Raw genomic sequence first — 14,024 nt, 5'->3', positions numbered from 1 at the left:
TAGTGTTTGGTATTCCAATGGATAGTCTTAGGAAGTTAAGTGTCCCTTCCTCGGATAATCTGGGAGTACTCTGTGCCAGACCTGAAAAGCATGAGTTCGCCCTCGGAAGAAAGGTTGGTTCACATGGGGGTTGTGACTTTTAATCCCTGTGTATTACATGTTGACAGCCTCAAAGTATTAGTGAAAAGCAAAACAGACTAGTGAATAGCAAACTGAGAGGTCACATGCAATTTTTTTGTTTTCTATTTTTTTTTTAAACAAAAACCGCTTTTTTGAGACCACAAACATTTTTGTGAACCGTGTCCTTTGGTAGCCGTTTTTCAGGTTTTGGCGGCTGGTTTTCAGTTTTTCAATCGAAAAGCCCCAAATTCCAACCAAACCAAATATTTCTTCGGGAAAACAAACCATTGATCACCCCATGATTTAAATGGCCACCGGAAACAGCATTTGCGCGTTGACCACGCAACGCGAGCCTGACATCATGATCTAAAGCTCACAGGCAGGACAACTGTACAAGATTTCTGTGCAAGGGAAGCCATGCTGGGCCCTTTATGCAAACACCTGGGCAGAATATCTACCTAAGAATGTCTGACTTCCTCTAAGTCAGCCCAGAAGGGAATAGGAAGGCGGCAAAGTTGTTTAGAGTGTAACGTTTTCATCGGGCACTGCTCTACTGGCAGGATCCCAGTGTCCTGTTAAATAAAATACACCATAAAAAGAAACAATATTTGTATCTTCAAGCTATGAAGAAGCATATCGTAGAGGGAGTCTAGATACACCTGTCAACTTTCTAGAAACAGCTTACCTTGGTGGTGCCTTGCCCTGAAATGGATTGAGTGCTATCAGTGACAACGCTCCCTCTTCATTGGCCAGCAGCTTCCCAGCCAGGTGGATTATCCATTCATTCTGTTCGTAGGTCTGGGGAGAGAAGGGTATGCGGGGAGCAGAGAAAAGCAAAGCAACAATGTTAGATGGTTGGACAGAGAATAGACATGAAGGAATCTCTACCAGTCGCTGGACGTGCTGGGTCTCAAGACGGAAATCTGCGGCGTCTGTCGTCACCCAATCTACCTGGTTTGTCAAAAGCAGCACTTTCCGATGGAGTTAAACCAGTAAGCCTTGCACTAGGCTCTTCCCACCTAGAAGCCATTCCTTGGAGGTTTCATCACAGGTCAAATAGGGCACTGCTGCTTCGTGAAGGTCAGTAGCACTTCACTGGCTACCACAAGAAACTGCACGAGTCGTTGTTGTCACATACTGAGCTCAACGTATTTAATAACAAGATTGGCGGCTTAGGAATTAAGTAGTTAAATGCATGATAGCCTACATAGACTCATAGAACACTAGAACTGGAAGAGACCTCGAGAGGTCATCGAGTCCAGACCCCTGCCCTCAAGGCAGGAGCCAGTCCTGTCTAGACCATCGCTGATAGACATTTATCTAACCTGCTCTTAAATATCTCCAGAGATGGGGATTCCACAACCTCCCTTGGCAACTTATTCCAGTGTTTAACCACCCTGACAGTTAGGAAGTTTTTCCTAATGTCCAATCTAACCTTCTCTTGCTGCAGTTTAAGCCCATTGTTTCTTATCCTAGCAGAGGCTAAGGAGAACATTTTTTTACCCTCCTCCTTGTGATACCCTTTTAGATACCTGAAAACTGCTATCATGTCCCCTCTCAGTCTTCTCCTTTCCAAACTAAACAAGCCCAATTCTTTCAGTCTTCCTTCATAGGTCATGTTCTCTAGACCTTTAATCATTCTCGTTGCTCTTCTCTGGACCTTCTCCAATTTCTCCACATCTTTCTTGAAATGTGGTGCCCAGAACTGGACATAATACTCCAACTGAGGCTAATCAGTGCAGAGTAGAGAGGAAGAATGACTTCTCGTGTCTTGCTCACAATACACATCTGTTAGTGTTGGACACTACAGGTTGACCCTCTCTAGGGGTACACCTACACAGCAACATTATTTCAAAATAACTAGCGTTATTTCGAAATAACTTAGTCCGCATTTACACAGCAGGCAGTTATTTTGAAATAACTACCAAGCTGGAGGACTTATCCTCATTGTATGAGGAGTAAGGGGATTTGGAGGAAAAGTGCTCTATTTCGAAATAAGTGCTGTGTAGGCGCTCCCAATTTCGAAAGAAGCGATTTCGAAATAAGTGATGCAATTGGCGTAGCTCAATTTGCATAGATTATTTCGAGTTAAGCTCTGCTGTGTAGATGCACCCCAGTACAGAACTCTCTGATCTGGAAACATCTCTGGTCCAGACTGATTTTAGTGAGCCAGATGTCCACTTTTCATGGGTGTGGTCAAGTTTCCTGAAGTCCCATAAAGTTTGTTTACAGCCACCAATCCTGGTTCTGTGATGTTATTTAGCTCTAATTTACTCCTAAACAAACAATGGAAGTGTTGGTGATGCTGCTAGACAACATTGACCTCCTGTGGTCCAGAAAATTGTCTTGTTCAGAACCAGTCCGGTCCCGAGGGTGCCGGATTAGAGAGGTCCTACCTGTAGAATCAGGAACTGTTGACTAGAACATTGGGGCTAACTCCTTCCACTTTCTGAACCTATGAATTCTTAACCACTGTCAGCAGCTCTGCTAGACATGGGACTTATCTGAACTTCTGGTCTGAGCGGTGCATCTCTGCTAGCGCAGCCCTCTCCCTTCACATTTTGTATGTCTCTGTGTCCCATACAGCTATGAAGCCTATACCTGACACTGTTGCATAACCACGCTGCATTACACGACACAAGATATATGAGGACTGTAAAGAGGAAGAGAGAATCTCATGCCCTCGGAGACCCAACAAGAAGGTTCATTCTAAAGAGTGGTTTTATTTCCCTCCCTTTTCTCCCATCTTTCACGCGGTGGTTTAGACTTTGTGGCCTTTGCACAAGAAGTGAGTTTCGAAGGAAAGGATGTGTGCTTGGCACATCATATACAATCTCTAGTGCCAGCTGTAATTTCAAACAGATGTGTGGGGTAAACATTAGACAGCCTTGCACAGCATGTTTTGACAAATCCCGCGCATCGACATGGGTCTACAAAATCTCTCCAAGGAAATATATATTGAATACTTCCTCAGTGGCTGCAGGAAGAAGAAAACAGCGGAAGAGAAAACATCCGGCTTCATTTAAAACTCCAGTGGCAAGGGAGTCCATATGCACATGAACTAGACTCAGAGTGACACTGAAAGTGTGGCATCCCATCTAAAAGGGCACAAAAGCATGCACCAGGCTCAGCAGATTGCAGGCAACGTGCTAAGATATCCCAGTTACAATACCTGAGTTTGTGATGGTGATAAATGCCCCTGCCTTCCCCTTCAATGTACTGGATCTACAGTCACACAAAGCTACAGGTTGAACCTCCCTAGTCTGGCACTCTCTGGTCCAGCAACATCCGTAGTCTGTCATGATTTCAGTTAGCTGGATGTCCACTGATCATGGGTGTGGCCAAGTTTCCCGCAGTCCCATAAAGTTTGTTTAGAGCCACCAGTCCTGGCACTCAGGGTTCTGGGATGTTCTTTAGCTCTTCTAAGAGCCGAGCAAGCAGTGGGAGCGTTGGTAATGCTGCTAGACACTACTGACCTCCCCTGGTTCGGCAAATTCTCAGGTCCTGAGGGTGCCCGACTAGAGAGATTCAACCTGTACCAGAAGTAGGTATGGATTTCAGTGTCCAAGCAGTACCATGCTTGCCTGCTCTTTGCTCACCCCTGCTTTTCTTATGAGATCCGATAACATATTACTTCACACTCAAACCTAACTTAGCTGAAGATCTCAAAAGGCTTTATAAAGAGGGGGATGGTTAAGCATCATCATTGTCATTTTGTATGTAGGGAAACTGAGGCAGAGACCTACAGCAACTCGCCAGTACCAGCCAGGAGTCAGTGACAGAGCCAGGATAAAACCTGGGTCTCCTGACTCCCAACCTGGCACCCTCACCAGTGGATGACACACTGTTTGGAGAAGCATAAGAACATAAGAATGGCCATACTGGGACAGACCAAAGGTTCATCCAGCCCAGTATCCTGTCTGCCGACAGTGGCCAATGCCAGGTGCCCCGGAGGGAGAGAACCAAACAGATAATGATCAAGCGATCTTTCTCCTGCCATCCATCTCCACCCTCTGACAAACAGGCTAGGGACACCATTCCTTACCCAGACTGGCTAATAGCCATTTATGGATGTATCTAGTTCTCTTTTAAACCCTGTTACAGTCCTAGCCTTCACAACCTCCTCAGGCAAGGAGTTCCACAGATTGCAGCAATATCCACTTGTGCTCCTGTGTTAGGAGAGATCCCGTTGGCTCTCTTCACTAAGGTGCACTCATAGAATCGTAGAATCTTAGGGCTGGCAGAGACCTCAGGAGGTCACTGAGTCCAACCCCCCCTACCCAAAGCAGGACCAATCCCAACACAATCATCCCAGCCAGGGCTTTGTCAAGCCGAGACTTAAACACCTCTAGGGATGGAGAGTCCACCCCCTCCTTAGGGAACCCAGCCCAGGGCTTCACCAGCCTTCTAGGGAAATAGCTTTTCCTAATAACCAACCTAGACCTCCTCCACTGCAACTTGAGACCATTGCTCCTTGTTCTGCCATCTGCCCCCACTGAGAACAGCCTCTCTCCATCCTCTTTAGAACCGCCCCCCCACCTTTCAAGTAGTTTAAGGCTGCTATTAACCCTCCCTCCCATGCTTCTCTTCTACAGACTAAACAAGACCAAATCCCTCAGCCTCTCCTTGTAGGTCATGTGCTCCAGCCTCCTAATTATTTTTGTTGCCCTCCACGGGACCCGCTCCAATGCGTCCATTTCCTCCCTGTAGTAGGGGACCCAGAACTGGATGCAGTACCCCAGATGTGGCCTCAGACTCCAGATGTGGCCCCTCAAGTGCTGAATAAAGGGGAATAATCACTTCTCTAGATTTGCTGGCACTCTCCTCCTAATGCACCCTAATATGTCATTAGCCTTCTTGGCTACAAGGGCGCACTGTTGACTCATAGAATCATAGAATACTAGGACTAGAAGGGACCTCAAGAGGTCATCGAGTCCAGTCCCCTGCCCTCATGGCAGGACCAAATACTGTCTAGACCATCCCTGATAGACATTTATCTAACCTACTCTTAAATATCTCCAGAGATGGAGATTCCACAACCTCCCTGGGCAATTTATCCCAGTGTTTGACCACCCTGACAGTTAGGAACTTTTTCCTAATGTCCAACCCAAACCTCCCTTGCTGCAGTTTAAGCCCATTGCTTCTTGTTCTATCCCCAGAGGCCAAGATGAACAAGTTTTCTCCCTCCTCCTTATGACACCCTTTTAGATACCTGAAAACTGCTCTCATGTCCCTCCTCAGTCTTCTCTTTTCTAAACTAAACAAACCCAATTCCTTCAGCCTTCCCTCATAGCTCATGTTCTCTAGACCTTTAATCATTCTCGTTGCTCTTCTCTGGACCCTCTCCAATTTCTCCACATCTTTCTTGAAATGCGGCCCAGAACTGAACACAGTACTCCAACTGAGGCCTAACCAGCGCAGAGTAGAGCGGAAGAATGACTTCTCGTGTCTTGCTCACAACACACCTGTTAATGCATCCCGGAATCATGTTTGCTTTCTTTGCAACGGCATCACACTGCTGACTCATATTCAACTTGTGGTCCACTATAACCCCTAGATCCCTTTCTGCCGTACTCCTTCCTAGACAGTCACTTCCCATTCTGTACGTGTGAAACTGATTGTTCCTTCCTAAGTGGAGCACTTTGCATTTGTCTTTATTAAACTTCATCCTATTTACCTCAGGCCATTTATCCAATTTGTCCAGGTCATTTTGAATTATGACCCTATCCTCCAGATTAGTCAAAACCCCTCCCAGCTTGGTATCATCTGCAAACTTAATAAGCGTACTTTCTATACCAATATCTAAATCGTTGATGAGGATATTGAACAGAGCCGGTCCAAAACAGACCCCTGCGGAACCCCACTTGTTATGCCTTTCCAGCAGGATTGTGAACCATTAATAACTACTTTCTGAGTATGGTTATCCAGCCAGTTATGCACCCACCTTATAGTAGCCCCATCTAAATTGTATTTACCTAGTTTATTGATAAGAATATCATGCGAGACACTATCAAACGCCTTACTAAAGTCTAGGTATACCACATCCACCGCTTCTCCCTTATCCTCATATCCAGCTTCTCATCCACTGTAATCCCCAGGCCCTTTTCTGCAGAATTGCTGCTTAGCCAGTTGGTCCCCCGTCTGTAACTATGCTTCGGATTCTTCCGTCCCAAGTACAGGACTCTGCACTTGTCCTTGTTGAATCTCATTCGATTTCTTTTGGCTCAATCCTCCCATTTGTCTAGGTCACTCTGCACCCTATCCCTGCCCTCCAGCGTATCTACCTCTCCCCTTAGCTTATCGAGCCGTTGATCACTACCCACTGAGCCCGACCATCTAGCCAACTTTCTATCCTCCTCACAGTCCGTTTATCCTACCCATACTTCCTTAACGTGCTGACAAGAGTATTGTGGGAGACTTAAAAGCTTTGCTAAAGTCAAGGTATATCACACCGACTGCCTTCCTCAAATTCACAGAGCCGGTTACCTCATCATAGAAGCTAATCAGGTTGGTCAGGTACAACTTGCCCTTTGTGAATCCATGTTGACTATTCCTGGTCACTTTCCTCTCTTCCAAGTGCTTCAGAATAGATGCCTTGAGGATTCCCTCCGGGATTTTTCCAGAGACTGAAGTGATGCTGACTGGTCTGTAGTTCCCTGGACTGTCCTTTTTTCCAAGATGGGCACTACATTTGCCTTTTTTCCAGCCATCTGGTACCTCTCCTGACTGCCACGAATTTTCAGAGATAATGGCCAAAGGCTCTGCAATCACATCAGCCAACTCCCTGAGCACCCTCGGGGTGCATTAAATCCGGACCCATGGATTTGTGTATGTCTAGCTTTTCAAAACAGCTCTTAACCTGTTCCTTCTTCACCGAGAGCTGCCCCCCCTTCCCATACTGCGTTGCCTATTGCAGTAGTCTGGGAGCTGACCCGGTCTGTGAAGACAGAGGCAAAGAAAGCATTGAGGACTTCAGCTATTTCCACATCATCTGTCACTAGCTTACCTCCTTCATCCACTCAAGGCTTCCTGCTCCAGACAGGATGATACCCACAAAATGGAACAAAAGCAAGAGGTTTCACTCAGCCTGGAATGCTTTTGTTATTCCCATGTGCATTCTTCCAGCAGGAAGAGTCTGGATTTCATTAGCCTCGTTGTGCACCTGGGGGAATTGTCATTATACATTAAGAAAGCCAGGTTTGCAGGCCTGGAGAAGGGAGCCTTCTACGGAGCCACATCTCAGGTCAAGTACAGACAGCCACGCTTCACGGACACCGGACTCCCCACTCCTCCAAACCTTTCCTACGGCCTCAGCTGGGAGCAGCCGCCCTGTCCAGGTGAGACCGATCTGCAAGGTCAGGGTGTTTTAGTCTCATTAGTGAGGTAGCAGCAGCGACAGTGCAAAGCCAAGTGGGGGCTCCTCCGAGGTCCATCAGGAATCGCAGCCAGACCAGCAACTCCTCCCAGGCTGGCTACCAAACAGACTTCAGCTGCTCCTCAGTGGATGTGAACGAGCGACCCAGAGGCTCAATTTTCCTGTTACCAACAACCCCTGAGCCAGGCAGTCCCCTATCTTCTCATCTCAGGAAACAAAAACTGGGGTCCTGCCATTGCCCCATATGCAAATATTTAGGGTTGCCAGATAGTTCCTCAAAATATCCCGAAGATGGTGTGGAAAAAAAACTGGTTGAGCACCAAAAAAAAAAGGTGCAGGGGGAGGAGGAGAGGAGGAAGGATATTCCCTGTCGGCCTTGCATCCAAGAAAAACAGAAAATACCGGTATTTTCTGGGTTTTTTTTTTTATTGGACAGAAGATGCAATTACTGGACTATCCGGGTGAAAACCGGATACCTGGCAACCCTACAAATATCTTCCAGGCTATGGCTAGATTGCAGTTTTATCGGAAAAAGATACGCAAACTGTGAACTGCAATTTGTGTATCTTTTTCCTTTTTTTTTTTTTTTCCGGATGAGGCTTTTCCAAAATTTGACCCGTCTACACGTAGCCAAATTTCGGAAAAAGCTCCTCTTTCGGAACATCCCTTATTCCTCATACAGTGAGAAATATGGGGAGGGCAAAAGAACGCATCCACTTTTTTGGAAACTGTTCCAAAAAAGCGGACGTGTTCCTTGGGCGCGGCATAGCTTTTCCAGGATACATTCCAGAAAAGGTCCCAGACTTTTCCCGGCCTCCAGATGGGCCAAATTCAGGGATGATGTAAAACGCAGTGGAATGTTAAACAATTGGGGCTCAAATTATTCTCTTGGGGCACGTCTACACAGCAGGGCTAAAGCCGAAATCAGCGATGCAACTTGGGCTACATTAGTTGCGTAGCTGAAGTCAAAATAGCTTATTTTGAGTTTTGGCGCTATCTACACAGCAGGAAGTCCGAGAAAGAGCACTCTTCTGCCAACTTCCCTTACTCCTCATGAAACAAGGGTTACAGGAGTCAGAGTAAGAAATCCTCCAGCTCAACATTATTTTGACATGAAATCGAAATCACAGCTTGTAGTGTGGATGCGGACGATGTTATTTCGGAATCACGTCCGTTGGTCCAAAATAACGCTGCTGTGTAGACGTGGCCTTGCTGACATGGGAAGTCAATGGGAGCTGAACGCACGTATCTGAGAGAAGATCTGAGCTTCAGGCTGGTCAGAAAACCAGCATCAGGAGCCATTATAGGGTGATGGGTCCCAATCATGCATTCCGTGGGGGACAGGGGGATGCAGAACAAGGGTAACTCCCACCCATTTGGCACCCCGCAGGGACCAGTTTCAGGTTTGATATAAAGAGCCACACTGAAGTGAAAAGAACCTGTTTTACTCTAACGCACACTGCCATGGCTGCTGAGATACCGCTGCTGGAGTCAATGAAATTACACCAGATTAAGAGTAGAACTAGAACCTGGCCTGGCCTGGCACTTGCACCACAGTTTTGCCTAGGAATGCTAGATTTTCTCTGTTAGATGCTTTACTTGCTATGCAACATTCCACCGAATTTTTTTTCCACGCACGCGCAGAATAAATTTTGTTATGTGCGCTGCGTCACGTGTGGGTGTGCACCACCCGTAAAACACATGGTGCTGGCTGTGGGTGCTGTGTCAATCAGCTGGGTGGCATTTGAATCTTTCCTGGGTGGCCATCCAAACACTCAGCGTACAGGGAACACTGCTCCTGGGTGCCCCTTCCCACCACCATGGTCGTAGGTTTCCATTTGCCTCTCAGTGAGTGTGCAAAGTGAGTGTGATAGGGAGAAGGCACAGGAATGGTGAGTATTCAAGAGATTTTCACGTAGCAATAACCAGATTTGGCCCAGATGTCTAAGCCCGTCTCCAACAGCATCTCAAACTAGATACTTCTGAAGAAAATGGAAAAATCCTTAAAACAGTAATTATGGATTAATCTACCTATGGGGAACCTTCTTCCTAACCCCCATCCTCTAGTGTTTGGCTTATGCCTTTGGCTTCCATCTAATTGAAAATGGTTTCCTTCTATTACACATCACATCCTGCCTTGGACGGCTGGAGATGTTACTATTTATATAAGTATCAAATTCTTTTTCAACTCATAAGGTCGCAGTTTCAATTTTATCATGTAGCAGTGAGTTCCACAGATTAATGGGGTGCTATGAGAGCATAAAATTCTTTTTATTGTTTATTAATGTGTTGCGTTTTGATTTAATCGTCTGTCACCTTGGTATTAGGAGAGGGGTAAAGAGGAACAACTGCATAATGATGCTTCCCTAAAACATTCATTTCGCACACTCATTTTACGTCCATGCTTATTCCTTGTTACAACCCTTTGCTGACTAATGTACAATTTACACCCTTATTTAAATGATGGCTGAATTTGCCTCACAGATTTCAAGGGTGTTACATCCACTCACTCCAAGCAGCCAGGAGCGAAATTCGAATCTCTCGATTTACCGCCTTCTCCGAATTAATGCAGCTTGTGTATTTAGAATGGACAGCCAACAAGCCTCCGTCAAGAGCATTTCACCTACCCGTGGATTTATAAGCTTTCTTGTTCCATAAAAAAACCTTTCATACATGTGCATGCAAATGGATGTGTTAAGCAAGCAGTAGGGGACGCTGTGGGAAAGCGAAACCCAGCAGCTGTACCTGCAAGCCCGTGATTGCCACAAAGCATCGATAAAAGTCAAGGTTACTCTGCAAATCTTCTCTCGTGGCAAAGTTTGTTATTTCCGTTGCTAGGGGAAACATCCAGAGAACTGAGTGGCTGGAACATGCCAAATATGGATGGAAAGCCGTTCAAACAGCAGCAGATACTCTTGGGATCTTGTCCCACGCTCATCTCCACAGAGAGGAAAACCACAGCAATTGACGCTGACAACTTTTCAAAAAAGAAAAAAAAAAAAAAAAAGAGCACCCCCGCCCCATCTGTCTGCTTCTGTCTCGCACGCATTTCATTTTATCCGATCGACTGGCTCACACAGTACGGCCAACCCCAAGCCTTCAACAACCAGGAGCAAACCAGGAAATAAATAATCCGCCAGAGAGTTCTGAAAACCTGACATGCACAAATGCAGGCCTCTTTGTTGGCTGTGTGGGTATAAACTCTCCTTACCCGCTTGTAACCCCTGCCACAAGGGAGCTGCCATTTTCCCACTTCCCCCGCATCCGTCCTGTTCCCTTGTCATTAACTTTTCTCCTTGTCCAGCCCATTAACTGCAGAGCACAGAAGGGGGGCATTTCCCTAGGAGACAGTCTTTGGCTTCTGTCTAATAGAAATAGTGAGAAGTTAGGTGCGACCTCCATTTTGTATACCAAGCTGGTATGGAATGTCGGCCATCTTGGCTGCAGGTGGGTTTCAGCCCCATTGAAAGTAATGGGAGATGGCAGCCAACTGGAATTAGCAAGACATAAAGCCAGGAACCAGAAATTATGGGAGACGTGAATCCAAATCTTGCCGGGCTCACAAGAACATCACCAGAGCTGGCAAACCAGGCGACTTGTCTGCCAACAGCTTAACGCTTCCTGTAAAGATAGAGGCCAAGATTCCCAACAGCCACTAGCAATTTTGGGTAGCTCAGTTTCTCAGTGCCCAATTGGAGGTTCCTTAAAAGGGCCTTATTTTTGGAGGGTGGCTCTTTTGCTAGAAACCGCAGCAGCCTTAGCTTGAGAAAAATCTCTTTGTGTGAGAACATAAGAAAAGTGAATCGGAGCTGGGTTCTGAGCCGTTAGCCTGCAAGCTTTTCTCGACAGCTGCATGGGCTAAAAAGTTAGGATTTTTTTTTCTTACGATAGCTGAAATTCTCATGTAAGCACCATTCCATGCGCTGGATTTCTGACATAGTAATTAACCACAGGAAAAGCATGTGGATCGTAAATAGGGTTGCCAGACGGTCTCCCCAAAAATACCAGACATGCGGTATTTTTTGGTCGAGCAAAAAAACAAAAACAAAAAAAGAATGCGGGATAATAAGCGGCGATCGCAGCATTTAGAAGGCTAACATCCCTGCTGCAACTGAGTGTTTGGAGACGGGGCCGCATTCAGCCATCAGCCCTGGGAGCCTGTGATTGTGCAGAAGCCTGGCGGGGGTAGGAAAAGTTGCTGGGAGTGATAAAGAGGCAGCAGTGTGGGGTGGCAGCAGCCCCTGTCTAAGGTGGTCTGAACTCCTGGACTCAGCACGAGCTGGACCTGAGCCAGGCTGCTTGCCTGCCCGGCTCCTAATACAATTAAAATGCAGAGCTGCGGCAGGAGTAGGTTGTGGACCCGGTGTGGGCCAGATCTGAGCTGGGCTGCTGGCCAGCCAGCTAAAAAAATTACTGGAAAGGGGGGGGGAGGGAAATGCGTGTGGTCTATAGCATTAACCTATAAGCTTTTGCTTATCAGTTAATCGGTTAATCAACTACACTATTACATCCCTAGCCCATACTAGTCAACCTATTGTGTGCAAACCCAAATATACCACAACATACACCTGCTGAGTGTCCCCAGTGCCAACTAAAGCCAATGTGGGCAGCAGAATTGAGTGCTTCCAAAAATCAGGCCCTGGATGGAATGCAGGGGAGGCAGTTTGGTCTAGCTCTATAGGGCCCTGGGCTAATTGTCAGAAGAGCTGGGGTCTGTTCCCAGATGGGCTACAGACCTGACATCTCCACCCCATCCCTTCTTTCCTTTACCTGCCTTGGGGTGCAGAGACTGACACTAGGAATCTGCACCAAAGCTAACATAATAAGGCTTCATCTCCTCGGGAAGAAGGGGGCATTTTGATGCGACTGCCGTACAAATAACTCCCAATAAGGCATGAGTGAGCTAATGCAACCACTAAACGCTCAACCTTTTGTATTTCCTGACTTTATGTTGTTTAACCAGATAATTAGAGCGCATTAAAATAGCATGTTTGATTTAGTATATTGAGGTGCACTGAAAAGAACCTACATGCTTTCCCATATTTAAAAAAATGGATTCTAGTTTAAGACAGGAGAGGGCTGTAGGAAAACCCATGGAGTCTCCAGCATCAATGATGCACTGAAGACATAAAGCAACATCATAAATACAATAATACAATAAGAATACAATGAATAGTAATAGAAAATTTAAAAAATTAGGAAAATCCTGCACAGAACGACAGGGTGCATTTTTCCAAGTGAAATCAGAAGAATAAGACCCCTATTTCGCGAGCGTTAATTGGTCGTGCAATAAAAAGGCCTATGGATTCGCGTGGCATTTTATTGAACCCCTTTGTCCTGCCACAGACACTCTGGAGGCGGTAAGGAAGATATGCACATGTGGAAACAGCTGGAAACTTGGCACAGGAGCTCAGCATTATTATTGCGCACTGTTGGCAAGGTTTGCACCTCTGTCTCCCCCCGGCTGGACTCCGTGTGTTAAAGGATGATAAAGGGGCAAAGGTGGTTTGAATTTCAAGATTTTGGCCATAAGGGGACATTTTCAGCTCTCATGGATCAGAAGGGAGCCATTTTCGGTAAGTAGGGGTAAAAGATAACTTTAAGATCCTGGATGCGTCTGCTGGCTTGGCATTTAGAAGGCTAACATCCCTGCTGCAACCGAGTGTTTGGAATAGCAGGTGCTAAAGGCATTTGGGATGTCAGCGGGATGGCTACATGCTGTATTGTGGAAAAGGAAGCCTAACTAATAAAAAAAGCATGTCTTAGCACCATAGCACCTTCCACAGCGCCTTCCACCTCAAGGACATTTGCAAACATCACTGAACTCTCCACCCCAGTGCGCATTATTGCCATTATACTGGTAAGAAACTGAAGCAGGGGGAGGTTAAATGACTTGGCAAAGGACACAGAGTAGCTCTGAGGCAAAGACAAGAATAAATCCCAGTACTCCTAACTCCCAGTTCTTTTCCTTGGGCATATGATTATCTTTCCTGTTATTCCCAGATTAGGTTGATTCAAAAGGGAACATTACTGTCTCTCAAACCCCAGCTTACGGTGCAGTAATGTCCCATATGGGCCCCACTAAACTTCCAAGCAGTCGTATGCCAAAGTGCACTCTTAGACACCCATTGTGTGGTGCCATTGTCCCCTCTCTTCCCCGGACATCACTGCACCGCAAGCTGGTGCATTGTAGATTCACAGGCTGGCTCATCACACAGTAATTTGCCATGTAGACAAGCCCTACCATACATAAAGGGAGAAGAATGGAGAAATAAGAAACAAACCCCCCAGCACCAACGGTGTTGCCTCCAGTTTTTGGCAGCTTAACCAGCACATCAGATCCTACACAGGACTGTGTTTTCATGCACTATCCCTTCACACCATTCCCAACAGCGCTGACCATGCAAGCGAGGGAGGCTGAAACATTTAACCATACGCAGCCAATCACAGCTTGCCCCACCATTCCGATATTCCAGGGCATGATACATTATAGTACGAACAAGAGGAGAGGCTTTACAAACCAGGATCC

The 14,024-nt window shown here is 46.3% G+C and overlaps 1 protein-coding gene across 4 annotated transcripts in view; it reads right to left on the bottom strand.

The window, feature by feature from the left end:
- LMF1 (lipase maturation factor 1) overlaps window positions 1–14,024 on the bottom strand; it is a 441,609-nt gene that overhangs the window by 21,930 nt on the left and 405,655 nt on the right. For all 4 annotated transcript variants that reach the window (XM_075899803.2, XM_075899802.2, XM_014569758.4 and 1 more), the window contains one exon: window positions 806–918. In XM_075899803.2, coding sequence (XP_075755918.2) covers window positions 806–918 — 113 coding nt within the window. The remainder of the gene's footprint in view (window positions 1–805; window positions 919–14,024) is intronic.

The sequence above is a fragment of the Pelodiscus sinensis genome, chromosome 15 (genome assembly GCF_052426305.1).
Source record: "Pelodiscus sinensis isolate ZL-2025 chromosome 15, ASM5242630v1, whole genome shotgun sequence".
NCBI lineage: Eukaryota > Metazoa > Chordata > Testudines > Trionychidae > Pelodiscus > Pelodiscus sinensis.
Note: the sequence above shows the minus strand (reverse complement) of the source record. Positions and strands in the feature narration are given on the sequence as shown.